At 39.4% G+C, this 14,905-nt stretch overlaps 1 protein-coding gene across 1 annotated transcript in view; it reads left to right on the top strand.

The window, feature by feature from the left end:
• The window catches only part of EEA1 (early endosome antigen 1), a 170,076-nt gene that overhangs the window by 28,480 nt on the left and 126,691 nt on the right, over positions 1-14,905 (top strand). The window contains exon 2 of the mRNA XM_011933771.1: positions 8,305-8,397. Coding sequence (XP_011789161.1) covers positions 8,305-8,397 — 93 coding nt within the window. The remainder of the gene's footprint in view (positions 1-8,304; positions 8,398-14,905) is intronic.

Below are 14,905 nucleotides of genomic sequence, written 5' to 3'. Positions count from 1 at the left end.
AGACCATCCTGGCTAACATGGTGAAACCCTGTCTCTACTAAAAATACAAAAATTAGCCAGGCGTGGTGGTGGGCACCTGTAGTCCCAGCTACTCGGGTGGCGGAGGCAGGAGAATGGCGTGGTCCTGGGAGGTGGAGCTTGCAGTGAGCCGAGATCGCGCCACTGCACTCTAGCCTGGGAGACAGTGCGATACTCTGTCTCAAAAACAAGAAAACAAAAAAACAAAAAAACAAAAAAAAACCACTTGAACTTATCACCAAATACTCAAGATGTAGAAGATAAATTCCACCCAAGGGAGAATGACCCTCTGAAGAAAAGTTTGGAATCATTATCACAGCCATTGGAGGAGACACCCAAGAGTCATGTGGCTGAGGTTTCACAATATCCTGCTGTGCCTCCAGTCCAGAAAAGAAAGCTAGATCAACTTCCAAAAAAGCATAGGCATTTTAGGAAGATTGTAAGGACAAAGAAAATGAGACCGAGCAAGAGGAAGGAGAAAATAGAGGCCCACTGCTCCCTCTCCCCTAATTCTTCCAGCACCTTTGGTCCCACCACAAAGTGAAGAGACTAGATTAAAAGCTGACCCTGTTCAATATCCAGGAAGATGATCCTGACTTTCCCAATGAGGGCAGATTACAGTGTCAGCAGGATGAATGTGCCTGTGTAATGCATCAGGAATGTCAAATCGAGCCCTGTGAGCTCTCAGTGGCTCAGGAACCCAGGCCTTCTGCCATGACATCCTTGGCATCACTGCTTTGATTATTTCACAAGCTTTGTCTGCTTGTCTAGAAAGTGGAAACTTCCCAGAAGAAGGGTCAGCAACCATGCTGAGGCAGGAGGTAGTGCTCAGGTTCCGAGACCTGGCAATAAAGTGCAACCTCTCTAATGCCTGTAGCAAATTGAATTTAGGCTGAAGTGGGATTTGATCTAGATAGGTGGTATCTAAAATTCATGTTTATTTCACTCATGTATTGGTTGGCTTAACCTTCTCTGACTTCTCTGAGGATGAAAGTCTTACAATTTCATGTCTCCTGATACTGACAACCAAATGGAGACTCCTCATATCCAGCTCCTCTCATTTTTCTTTTTTTTGGCCTTTGGCCAGAGATTCATTTTGCATTCTTCATCTTTAGTACTTTACTGAAATTCTGCCACTTTCTACTTGTTTTCGATAAGCTTTGGTGTGGTGGTTGCTACTATTCTTGGACAGGATAGTTATTGCCTCCTCCATCTCTCAACAATGTTTCTTTTTTTTTTTTTTTTTCCTCATTAGTAAGGTGCCTGTGCCTCTGATGTTCTCTAACCATCTTTATTGAAACATAGGCTGGGTGCAGGGGCTCTTGCCTGTAATCTCAGCACTTTGGGAGGATGAAGTAGGTGGAGGATCACTTGAGCCTGGGAGTTCAATACCAGCCTGGGCAGCATCGTGAGACCTGTCTCAAAGAAAGAAAGAAAGAAAGAGAGAGAGGGAGGGAGGGAGGAAGGAAGGAAGGGTTACACAAGTAATGTTCCTTTTTTTTTTTTTTTTTTTTTTGAGATGGAATCTCGCACTGTCACCCAGACTGGAGTACAGTGGCACGATCTTGGCTCACTGCAACTTCTGCCTCCCAGGTTCAAGCAGTTCTCCTGCCTCAGCCTCCCAAATAGCTGGGATTACAGGTGTGCACCACCATACCCAGCTAATTTTTGTATTTTTAGTAGAGACGGTAAAATTAGTAGAGCTAATTTTTACCATATTGGCCAGGCTGGTCTCGAACTCCTAACCTGAAGTGATCCACCCACCTCAGCCTCCCAAAGTGCTGGGATTACAGACGTGAGCCATTTCACCCAGCCATGATGTTCCTTCTTTGTCATCTTTAGTTGACAGAACCTCCCAGAACCCTGAGTTCTTTTGAGAATCCTAAAGAATGTAAGTACTTTAAAAAAGGTTCAAGATCATTTTATTTCCACCTTGTCATGGCATGCTAGGTTAATACTCTATCCAGAATATGAAATAAAAGTTTAATCTTATACCCTTCTTTGAGGAAGTATGTTTAAGAAGAGTTTGGGAGTTTCTCTGTAGCTTTAATTACTGGTTGTTATTTTGTATTTGTTCTAGTTTCCCGATTTATATAAAAAGTTTACAAGTATATAGGCATACTTGTATATAGGCATATCTCGGAGATATTGCGGGCTTGGTTCTAGATCACTACAATGAAACAAGTATTGCAACAAAATGAGTCACATAAATTCTTTGGTTTCACAGTGCATATAAAAATTATATTCACAGCATACTGTAGTCTATTAAATGTGCAATAGCATTATGTCTAATTAAGTAGATACCTTAATTAAAAAATATTTTATTGCTGTAAAATGCTAACAATTGTTTGAGCTTTCAGTGATTTGTAATCTTTTTTCTTTGATGAGACAGAGTCTCGCTCTGTCACCCAGTCTATAGTACAGTTGTGTGATCATAGCTCACTGCATTTTTGAATTCCTGGGCTTAAGTGATCCTCCTGCCTCAGCCTTCCTAGTGTCACTGGTAGAGGGTTGTGACTGCAAGTTGTCCAGGTTCTTGGCATTTTGAATAAAGAATTGGGCAAAATGCCCAGCAAAGCAAAGAAAGAATGAAGCAACAAAAGAACGAAAGCAGAGATTTATTGAAAACAAAAGTACACTCCACAGTGTGGTAGTGGGCCTGAGCAGCGGCTCAAGGGCCTGGATGCAGAATCTTCTTGGGTCCAAATACTCCCTGGACGTTTCCCATTAGCCACTTCACGCTCACCTCATGTAAATGAAGTGGTAGCCCACAATCAGTCTGGTTGGTTGCAGAAAGCAGCCAACCAGAGGCTGAAGTAAAATTACAGAGGTCACACTCGTGTGCAAACATCTGATTGGTTGCAAAAGGCAACCAATCAGAGCCTAGGGTGAAGCTACACAGTTATACTTCTATGCAAATAAAGAGTTGCTTGCAATCTGATTTGTTGTGGATAGCCAATTTCCCATCTGCCGTGCAGAAAAGGTTAAAGGGAGTAGCCTCTGGTCCTTTTGTTACTTAGGTGTGAAAAGTTAGGGTTTTCCTTTCAATTTAGTTCTAGGAAGTCGCTGTGAAACTACAGGTGCATGCCATCATACCTTGCTAATTTTTGTATTTTTTGGTAGTGATGGGGTCTCATTATGTTGCCCAGAGTGGTCTCAAATGCATAGTCTCAAGCAATCCTCCTGCTTCGACCTCCCAAAGCACTAGGATTACCGATGTGGGCCACCTTGCCCAGCTAGTCATAATCTTTTTGCTGTGGAAGGTTTTGCCTCTATACTGATAGCTGCTGACTGACCAGGGTGGAGATTTCTGAAGGTTGGGATGGCTGTGTCAATTTCTTTTTTTTCCTTTTTTTATTTTCTTTCAGTGGTGCAATCTCACTGCAACCTCTGCCTCTCAGATTCAAGCGATTCTCCTGCCTCAGCCTCCTGAGTAGCTGGGATTACAGGCGTGCACCACCACGCATGGCTAATTTTTGTATTTTTAGTAGAGACGGAGTTTCACCATGTTGGTCAGGTTGGAGTTGCGGCAGTTTCTTAGAATAACAATGAAGTTTGCTGCTTTGCTTTGATTAACTCTTCCTTTCATGAAAAATTTCCCTGTAGCATTCTGTTTGATAGCATCTTACCCACAGTAGAACTTCCTTCAAAACTTGAGTCAGTCCTCCCAAAAGCTGCTGATGCTTTATCAACTAAATTTATGGAATATTCTAAATTCTTGATTGTCATTTTAACAGTGTTCACAGCATCTTCTCCAGTAGTAGATTTCATCTCAAGAAACCACCTTCTTTGCTCATCCCTAAGAAGCCATTCCTCCTCCATTAAAGTTTTATCATGAAAATTATCAGTCATGCTGGGCGCAGTGGCTCACACCTGTAATCCCAGCACTTTGGGAGGCCGAAGTGGGCGGATCACGAGGTCAAGAGATCGAGACCATCCTGGCCAACATGGTGAAACCCCTTCTCTGCTAAAAATACAAAAATTAGCTTGGCATGGTGGCATGCACCTGTAGTCCCAGCTACTCAGGAGGCTGAGGCAGGAGAATCGCTTGAACCCGGGAGGTGGAGGTTGCAGTGAGCTGAGATCACGTCACTGCACTCCAGCCTGGTGACAGAGTGAGACTCCATCTTGAGGAAAAAAAAAAAAGGAAATTATCAGTCACATCTTCAGGCTCCACTTTTAATTCTAGTTTTCTTGCTGATTCCAGCGTATCTGCTCTACTGGAGTCTTGAACCCCTCACAGTCATTATGAAGGTTGGAATCAACTTCTAAACTCTTGTTGGTGTTGATATTTTGACTTCCTCCCATGAATCACAAATGTTCTTAATCACATCTAGAGTGGTGACCTTTTTAGAAGGTTTTCCACACACTCTGCCCAGTTCTGTCAGAGGAATCACTATGGTAGTTATAGTCTTACAAAATATATTTCTTAAATAATAAGACTTGAAAGTCAAAATTACTCCTTGATCCATGGGCTTCAGAGTGGATGTTATATTAATAGGCATGAAAACAACATTAAACTCCTTGTATACCTCCAGGAGAGCTCTTGGGTAACCAGGTGACTTGTTAATAGAAGCGATATTTTTGAAAGGATTTTTTTTTTTTTTCCAGTAACAGCTCTTAATAGTGGGCTTAAAATATTCAGTGATTGGAAAGGTGCAGTGGCTCACGCCTGTAATCCCAGCACTTTGGGAGGCCGAGGTGGGCAGATCACGAGGTCAGGAGATCCAGACCATCCTGGCTAACATGGTGAAACCCTGTCTCTACTAAAAATACAAAAAAAAAAAAAAAAAAAAAAAAAAAATTAGCTGGGTGTGGTGGCAGGCGCCTGTAGTCCCAGCTACTCTGAGGCAGGAGGCTGAGGCTGGAGAATGGCATGAACCCAGGAGGTGGAGCTTGCAATGAGCCGAGATCGGGCCATTGCACTCCAGCCTGGACAACAGAGTGAGACTCTGTCTCAAAAAACAAAAAAAATTCAGTGATCCATGTGGTAAACAGATGTGCTATTAATTAGGCTTTCTCGTTCTATTTATAGAGCACAGAGTAGCATTAGCATAATTCTTAAGGGTCCTAGGAATTTCAGAACGGTATAAATGATCATTGGCTTGAACTTAAAAGTCATCAGCTGCATTAACCCCTAACAAGAATTACCCTGTTCTTTGAAGCTTGGAAGTGGAAGCTTGGAAGCCCAGTATTGATTTCTCTTCTCCAGCCATAGTAGTTCTAGATGACATCTTCTTCCAATAGAAGGCTGTTTTTTTCTGAATTGAAAATCTGTTATTAGACATCTTCATCAGTTATCTTAGCTAGATCTTCTGGATAACTTGCTGCAGCTTCTTCATCATCACTTGCTGCTTCACTTTGCATTTTTATGTTATGGAGACAGCTTCTTTCCTTAAATCCCATGAACCAACACCTGCTACCTTCAGACATTTCTTCTGCAGCTTCCTCGTCTCTGTCAGCCTTTGTAGAATTGAAGAGATGGCCTTTCTCTGAATTAGGCTTTGGTTTAAGGGAATGTTATGGCTGGTTTGAACTTCTATCCAGGTCACTAAAATGTTCTCAGCAATTTGTGCTCTTATCATTTGTGTGTTCACTGGAGTAGCACTTTTAATTTCCTCAGGAACTTTTTCTTTGCATTCACATTTGGCTGTTTGGCACAAAGGCCTAGCCTTTGGTCTGTTTCAGCTTTCCACATTTCTTCCTCATTAAGCTTAATCATTTCTAGCTTTTGATTTAAAGTGAGAAATGAGCAGCTCTTCTTTTCACTTGAACACTTAGAGGCCATTATAGGGTTATTAATTGGTCTAATTTTAATATGGTTGTGTCTCAAGGAATAGGGAGGCTCAAGGAGAAGGGAGAGAGACTGGGAAATGGCCAGTGGGTGGAGCAGTCAGAACACACACAACATTTATCAATTAAGTTTGCCATCTTATATGGGTATGGGTTGTAGTGCCCCAAAATAATTGCAGTAACTTCAAAGATCATTCATCACAGGTCACCATAACAGATATGATAATAATAAAAAAGCTTGAAATATTGTGAGAATTACCAAAATGTGACACAGAGATACAAAATGAGCACATGCTTTTGAAAAAATGGCAGCAATAGATTTGCTTGACGGCAGAGTTGACATCAACTTTCAATATCTAAAAAGCACCACATCTGCAAAGTGCAATAAAGTGACACACAATAAAATGAGATATGCCTGTAAATAAATGTGCAGAGTATCTGCATGATGAAAAAAAAAGGAATGCTGTCTATTCAACTGGAGGTTTGCTTATCTTTAACATAAAACATTTTTTTCAAGATTAAAGCAATTCAAGTGTGGATCTAAAATTCTGAAAAAAAAGGTAGCAAAAACTAAAACAGAAAAACATGAAAATGAAGATTCCTGTTTTACTACAGAAATCATTATTTGAATTTTGAAATATTTCTTTTTAGTCTTTTTTCTTATATCAGTAGTTTTTATATATAATTTAAATCATGTATATTTTTCCATTGTATGTAGTTTTTATAATCATTTTGATGAATATAGCATTATGAATTCTTCCTTATTTGGCATTTAGGTTGAACATTTAGTAGTGCTGTACAGGATGTTCACATCTTGAGGCAAATACGTAGTGAGGTGTTTTGAATCTTGGGTGATTGAGGGGCATTTCAGTGGAGATGTCTAACAGAGAAGGAGTATTGGTTAGTGATTAAGAGCCATACTGCTCTAATTAAAATCCCTTCTTCCCTTTATTACCCATCTGACTTTGGGCAATTTACTTAGTCTCTATGCCTTGGTTCCCTCATGTGTAAAGTGTGGATAATGCTAGCATGTACCATAGATATTTTTTGATGAGTATTATTGAGTCAGTTTTTGTGCTCTAAATCTCTTTTTACGCAGTGTTTTACTATGTTTCAAATTCATCCAAAAAGCAATTTGATGTAAAAGTAACACCTAGATTTTAATAAATGATAATGCTAAGTGATAAATGGTGCAGGAGGAAAAGATCTTAACCCTCCAAAATGTGCCTCTGATGGTGTCATATCAAGTATTGGAGATGGATGGTAATGACTGGTTTGAATGGTAGGTGATGGAGACTTGATAACTTGGGCTGCATTGGTCTTTTTTGCACCACTTGAATCACTGTAGTTTTAGTTAGTGTAGAAAAGAGAGCATCACCGGCTGGGCGCTATGGCTCACGCCTGTAATCCCAGCACTTTGGGAGGCCAAAGCGGGGGGATCACTTGGGGTCAGGAGTTCGAGAACAGCCTGGCCAACATGGTGAAACCCCGTTTCCACTAAAGATACACACAAAAAAATTAGCTGGACATGGTGGCATGTGTCTGTAGTCCCAGCTACTCAGGAGTCTGAGGCAGGAGAATTGCTTGAACCCAGGAGGCAGAGATAGCAGTGAGCCGAGATCGTGCCACTATACTCCAGCCTGGGTGACAGAGCAAGACTCTTGTTTCAAAAAAAAAAGAGCGAGAGGGAAAGCATGTCAAAGAAATCAGATCTGCGTTTTAGTTCTGCATCTTCTGATTTTTTTGCCTTAACTTGGATCTTGAGAACTTTCTGATTTCTTTTTTTTTTCCTCCTTGAGCTTACATCTTGAGGACTTTCTGATTGGTAGTCTGAGCATCATGGCTCACATCTGTAACCCCAGCACTTTGGGAGGCAGAGGTGGGCAGATTGTTTGAGCTCAGGAGTTTGAGACCATTTTGGGCAACATGGTGAAATCTCGTCTTTACCAAAAATACAACAAAGTAGCTGGGTGTGGTGGTGTGTGCCTGTGGTCCCAGCTACTTGGGTGGCTGAGATGGGAGGATCACTTGAGCCTGGGAGGCGGAGGTTGCAGTGAGCCGAGATTGCACCACTGCACTCCAGCCTGGGTGACAGAGCAAGACCCCAACTCAAAAAACAACCAAAACAAAAGAGTACAATGGTGAACAAGTCACTTCCTACTCTAAATCTGTTTTCTTCTCTAGAGATAACATCCATCTTATCTGTCTTAAGAGATGTCATTTTGATTAAATAAGATGTTTCGTGAAGGTGACTTGAAGACTTTGAAAAGCGTTGTATACATTTTATTAATTTAAAGTGACTGAAAATGAGAGAAATGCGTATATAAAGATTCTGATACAGCATTAGGTATAGTCTTCCATAAAGGATACTGTTAGTGCTGTTATTATTGTAAAGACATCTACTTTTCTTATGTGAAAAGGTTTAGATTATTAAATGGCCTATGAATATATTGTTAATGTCTGCTTTTTTTCACCCTTCTGTTTGTGTTCCAGACTCCTGGGAGAGTTGGCTCTCAAGGTTCTGATTTAGATTCATCAGCAACTCCTATAAATACAGTAGATGTCAATAATGAAAGCTCTTCAGAGGTATGATAATAACTTGGCAATAAAATTCAATATTATTTAAGGGAAAATGAGCAAATATTTGGTGTAACAATTGGTGATTTGTTTAGGAAAATTTCTCATAAGTTTTTCTTATAAGTTGGAATGTGACTTTTGAAACATGCTTGTAGCTATATACCTGTACCTAGTTGTGAGACTGAGAAAGTGTACATTTAGACTCTGAAAAATAATATTGCCAATTTGTCTTTAATGCTAATGTCATCTCACTGAAGATTTTAAAATGTCTGTTTATAAAGAATTACAGGTTAATTAGTATCTATGTGTGTGTACTGTCATGAACTATTGCACTAAGGAAAAATTGGGTTATCAAATTTACATATTATTTACTATCTTCATGTATGACTTTGTAAGGACTTTTGTCTTTGATATTAAAGATATTATATTAAATATAAATACATTGTATTAAAAATGAATGCAGAAAGTATTATAAATAAGTGAAAAAACCTCAAAAAATGTGAAAAGTCAGCTTTAGTTGCACTAATATTATTTTTAATAAGTAATATTGGATGATTATAGATAAAAAGGAGATAAGGAATGTGAAGAACATAACACTCACCCATAATACTGCCACGAAGAGATCAAGACGCTCACATTTTGCTCTGACACTTTTTGTCAGTTGCCCCTTTGAAGGCCTAGCTGTAGTCCTTACCCAGTCTTTTTTCTCTGCTCTCCTCCACCTCTTGGTTGACAAGTGTGTATTCTGCATACGTTTCTGGATATGTCCTCTCTCTGTCCATTCATCATTCTGTTTTGTCTCTCTCTGACCATCTGTTTATTATTTGTCTCCATGTATATATATTTTAACCATAGTAAGATTTTACAAATTTGCGAGAGGGGAGGAGAAGTATCAGTTAGACTTTATTAAGAACAAATTTCAGGAAATGTCTTTAAGAAAAATTTGGAAACTGTGATCGTGATATGATGAACTCAAAGGAATCTAGTAATAATTTAGTTGACCTCAGTCAGAACAACACCAAAAAACAATTCCGATGAGTATTGGTATTGTGCAGTGCTTGGCAATACTGTTAATATTGTATTAGTAGGATTAACTTCCTACTTTCTGAGATAGTTATTTTGTACCTTCTTTGTTTTGAAATCTGTCTCTTTTTAACCTTCTCTCAGTCACCTTATATATAACTGAGAAAATAGGAACTATTAGATAATTGTTCTTATTTTATCATACCTATGCCATGCCTGTTTTCTCTTACTTTATTACACTGAAAAAAAGTCCTTTTTATCAAATTTCATTCCTTTGTCTTGTTCTCTGGATTCCATTCTTTTTCATTCTTAATTTATCCTCTCTCCCTCCTGCTACTTCACTTTTTACCTCTACTTCATATAATTCCCAATAACATACAAATTTGTTCCATATGATTCATATGAAAACAAATAAGAAAAGAACACCAAAAAATAAAAAATGAGAAAAACCAAAACCAAAAACTCTTTCTCTGACTTGAAATCCCCTCTTCAGATACCATCTGTTATTTGCTTTCCTTCAGAGCCAAACTTCTCTAATACGCTGTTTACAGTCACTGGCTTCATATTTTATCTACTTAGATCTGTTATATCTTTTTGGTGAATTGGTGTTTAATAGTAGTGGAATAACCCCAGTTTTGTTTTGATTAGTATTTTGTGTATCTTCTTCTTTCTTTCTTTTCTTTTCTTTTTTTTTTTTTTTTTTGAGACAAAGTCTCACTCTGTTGCCCAGGCTGGAGTGCAGTGGCGCAATCTTGGCTCACTGCAACCTCTGCCTCCCAGGTTCAAGTGATTCTCCTGCCTCAGCCTTCTGCATAGCTGGGATTACAGGTGTGTGCTACCACACCCGGCTAATTTTTTTTTTCATATTTTTAGTAGAGACGGCGTTTTGCCACGTTGGCCAGGCTGGTCTCGAACACTTGACCTCAGGTGATCTGCCTGCTTCAGCTTCCAAAAATTCTGGGATTACAGGTGTGAGCCACTGCTCCTGGACTTTTTCTTTCTTTTCATTTTCATATTTTTTTGTTCCTTTTGTTTTAGGTGGGTTTTTTTTTGTTTTTGTTTTTTGCAAAGAGCGTAACACATGTCTTTTAACTGGGAAAACCCCTTTGAATTATTTTGGTTATTGGTGTATTTTGATTTATTTTTATTGCGCTTTGTACTCTCTCTTTATCCTGCTTTTCTGTTTCTTTTTCTCTTTTTGCCTTAGTTTGGATTTAACTTCCTTACTACACACTCTTTTGTGTGCTTCTGTAATACCACACTCTTCTGGTTTTTTTCCTACCTCTCTAGCTGTTCATTCTTATTTGCTGGCCCTTTGGTAAGCAACCTTCACATGGTGGTGGAGTACATTGCTGGGGTTGGGTACTGCTACTAGTTTGGATATTATGCATTATATTCTGTTGATTTAGTGTTTCTTTTCTTTTTATGTTTTTGAGACAGTCTTGTTTTGTTGCCTTGGAGTGCAGTGACGTGATCTCGGGTCACTGCAATGTCCACCTCCCAGGATCAAATGATTCTCCCACCTCAGCCTCCTAAGTAGTTGGGATTATAGGCGCATGCCAATATGCCCTGCTAATTTTTTTGTGTTTTTAGTAGAGACAGGATTTCACCATGTTGACCAGGCTAGTCTCGAACTTCTGACCTCAAGTGATCCATCCACCTCGGCCTCCCAAAGTGCTGGGATTATAGGTGTGAGTCACCATGCCTGGCCCATTTTTGTTTCTTTTGTAACATACATAATGTCTAAAATACTTTTCTCTCCTTCCATTTCAAGGACCTTTGAATGCTTTGATATGAATCACTACTTCCCAACTTATATTGTGGTTCAGTAGTTTAGATTTATCTTATTTTCTTTTATCTTCACAAATTAGAGGTTATTATTGTTTTTAGATTTATCCATGTGTTTACCAGTATAGTTGTTTACCATTCCTTATTGCATCTTCGGCCTTCCACTTACAATTATTTTCTTTGTGTTATAGTACATCGTTTAGGATTTTTTAAAATGAGGACTGATTTGCCAGACTCTCAGTTTCAGTCTAAAATTTTATTTCGTGCTCGTTCTTGAAACACGATTTTGCTGAGCATAAAATTCTACATACAGATCTTTTTTTTTTGTCAGCACATTGAAAACTTCCATCTCTGTCATTTTTCTGGGTCGTATTGTTACTGTTGAGATGACTGCTTTTAGTCTATTTGGTTCTATTAAAGGGATCCTTTTCTCTACTCTTGTCGTTGTTTTATAAAAATTAATCAGCCAATCAATCTGTTCTAGTCTCTTTCTTTCATTTCCTGTTATATGTGTGTGTGTGTGTTTAATCCTGCTTGAGACTCATTGGGCTTTCTGTGCACACCAATGTGTATTTGAAGTGTTTTGGAAAATTCTCGGTGATTATCTTTGACTATTGCCTCAATTTTTTTCCGATATTGCCATCTGAAACCTAGATTAGATATACAGATGCTCCTTGATTTATGATGGGGTTACATCTTGATAAATCAGTCATAAAGTCAAAAATTTTAAGTCAAACTATCTTTAAGTTGGGGGCTTCCTGTATGTTAAAATTCTTCCCTTTATCATTTATTCTATTATATGTGTTTTTTTATTTTTATTTTTATTTTTGGAGACAAGGTCTTGCTCTATTGCCTGGGCTGGAGCGTGGTCATAGTTCACTGCACCTCAAACTCTTGGGCTCAAGCAATTCTCCCAATCTGATGTCTCTAGTAGTGGGACTATAGGTGCACATCACTATGCCTGGCTTTTTTCTCTTTTTTTGCTAGAGATGGGATCTCATTATGTTGCTTAGGCTGATCTTGAAGTCCTCGCTTTAAGCAGTCTTCCTGCCTCAGCTTCCCAAAGTGCTGGAATTATAGGCGTGAGCCACTGCACCTCTCCTTGTTTTAGTTTTTAATTTTTTGGTTTTTGAGATAGGGTCTCCATCTGTGACTCTGGTTGGAGGCTGGTCTTGACTTCCTGACCTCAAGTGATCCTCCTGCCTTGGCCTCCCAAAATGTTGGGATTACAGCCATGAACCACCGTGTCTTGTCTGTTTTATATTTTATATCCTTTTTTGTTTTTCATTTTGGATTAAAAAATGTATTATCCAATTAATTAAATCTTTCCTCAGCTGTGGAGAATACCTGCTGTTTAATATGCCCATTAATTTTCATTTTAAGTGTCTTGTTTTTCATTTCTAGAAGTTTTTTCTTTCTTTCTTTTTTTTTTTTTTTTTTGAGATCACTACAAGCTCCACCTCCCAGGTTCACGCCATTCTCCTGCCTCAGCCTCCCCAGTAGCTGGGACTACACGTGCCTGCCAAAACACCCGGCTGATTTTTTGTATTTTTAGTAGAGATGGGGTTTCACCATGTTAGCCAGGATGGTCTCAATCTCCTGACCTCGTGATCTGCCCGCCTCGGCTTCCCAAAGTGTTGGAATTACAGGCATGAGCCACCGTGACTGGCTTTTCTTTTTCCTTCCTTCCTTCCTTCCTTCCTTCCTTCCTTCCTTCCTTCCTTCCTTCCTTCCTTCCTTCCTTCCTTCCTTCCTTCCTTCCTTTCCCCTTCCCCCCTTCTCCCCTTCCCCTCCCCTCCTCTCTTTCCCCTCCCCTCCTCTGTCTTTCCCTTTTCTCCTCTCCCTTCCCTTCTCTCCTCTCCCTTTTCTTCCCTCCCTTCCCCTTCCCTCCTCTCCCATCCCCTCCCGTCCCTTCCTGTCTGTGCCCTCCCCTCCTCTCCCCTCCCTTCTCCTCTCCTCCCGTCTCCTCTCCTCCTCTCCCGTCTCCTCTCCTCCCCTCTCCTCTCCTCCCCTCTACTCCTCTCCCCTCTCGTCTCCTCCTTTCCCCTCCCCTCCCCTCTCCTCCCCTCCTTTCCCCTCCAGTCCCCTCCCATCCCTTCCTTTCTCTTCCCTTCTCCTCTCCCCTCCCCTTGCCTCACCTCTTCTTTTTTCACAGGATCTTGCTCTGTCACCCAGACTGGAGTGCAGTGGTGCAATCATAGCTTTCACTGCAGCCTCGAACTTCTGGCCTCAGGCAATCCTCCCACCTCAGCCTCTTGAGTAGCTGAGATTACAGGCATGTGCCACTATGTCCAGCTAATTCTGTTTTTTTGTTGTTGTTGTTTTTTTAAATTCGATCTTGCTTTTTCTTAGTTCCTTGTTCTTTGCTTCAATTTTCAAGCTTCTCTTTTATTTATTGAAACATTCAAATATTATTATTCTATATTTTCTGTCTGGTAATGTTTATAGCATTATAGTATTTGAAACTTTATAGGTTTGACTCTGTTGCTAGTTCTTTCTGTTGGACGTCACTCATAATGGCTTGTGGCTTGTTCTCTTGTATATTTTGTAAACTTGTTTTGATTGTGAATTTTTGTTCCTTGGAACTTTTCTTGTGGAAACTCTTAGTGGTCTGTGTTGATGATCTTTCAGAGAGGATTTGCTTTTGCCAGTGCTCAACATTATGTATTACAAAAATGTTATTACAGCCGACACTTGAATAACACAGGCTTGAACTGTGCAGGTCCACTTACATGTGAATTTTCTTACACCTCTGCCACCTCTGAGACAGCAAGACCAATTCTACTTCTTTCTCTTCCTTTTCAGCCTACTCAGAAACAACAAGGATGAAAAACTTTATCATGATCCACTTCCACTTAATGGATGGGAATATTAGAGAGGTGCTGTTAACTGGGGACTGCCTGAAATTAAGCTCTGAGCTTGAAATTCTTCAGATTATATAACAGCATACATTCTGACTACTAATCTAATTGAGGGCTCTTAGTGGTTATGGATTCTCAGGGGAAATTATTTTTTCCATATGCCACCAATACTAAGGTACAGACAAAGTCTTGGTTGGTCTCTCTCTCTCTGTCTCTTTGAGGTTTGTTTCCTTTTTACCTTAACATTGAATTTGGCTTCCTACCTTGGACAAGCTCTAGGTTTTAACATTGTGCCTTTAACAGCTTCTAAGTGGAATTGGAAATATCATGGTCTCCAGGACATTAAAGAAATAAACATTAAAGAAATACTTTGGTGCTATTTATATAATATTTTATATTTTATAATATGTAGTTGACCCTTGAACAATTTGGGTGCCAACCTCCTGTGCAGCTGAAATTCATGTATAACTTTTGACTCCCCAAAAACTTAACTACTAATAGCCTACTGGTGACCAGAAGCCTTACCTATAATATAAACAGTTGATTCACACATATTTTGCATGTTATATATATGTTATATACTGTATTCTTTTTTTCTTTGCACATTGAAAAAAAGACATTTATTCAGCATCATGATCAGACTATTACATTTAGCAAGCAACAGCATGGATGCAAAAAAAAAAAAAAACTACATTAAAACTCTTTGTTGGAATGCTTTACACTTTGCACAGAACAGAAATTAAAATGACTTGTTACACAATTAGTCACAAATACAGTCCTTGAGTTTTTTGCCTGTATCCATGAGTATTTGTCTAAAACAGGTCTTCTTTGTAGCGGCTAGGCCC

This window comes from Colobus angolensis, unplaced genomic scaffold, assembly GCF_000951035.1.
Source record: "Colobus angolensis palliatus isolate OR3802 unplaced genomic scaffold, Cang.pa_1.0 Scaffold10, whole genome shotgun sequence".
NCBI lineage: Eukaryota > Metazoa > Chordata > Mammalia > Primates > Cercopithecidae > Colobus > Colobus angolensis.
The sequence above is the reverse complement of the archived record's forward strand: the minus strand, read 5'-3'. Positions and strand labels throughout refer to the sequence as shown.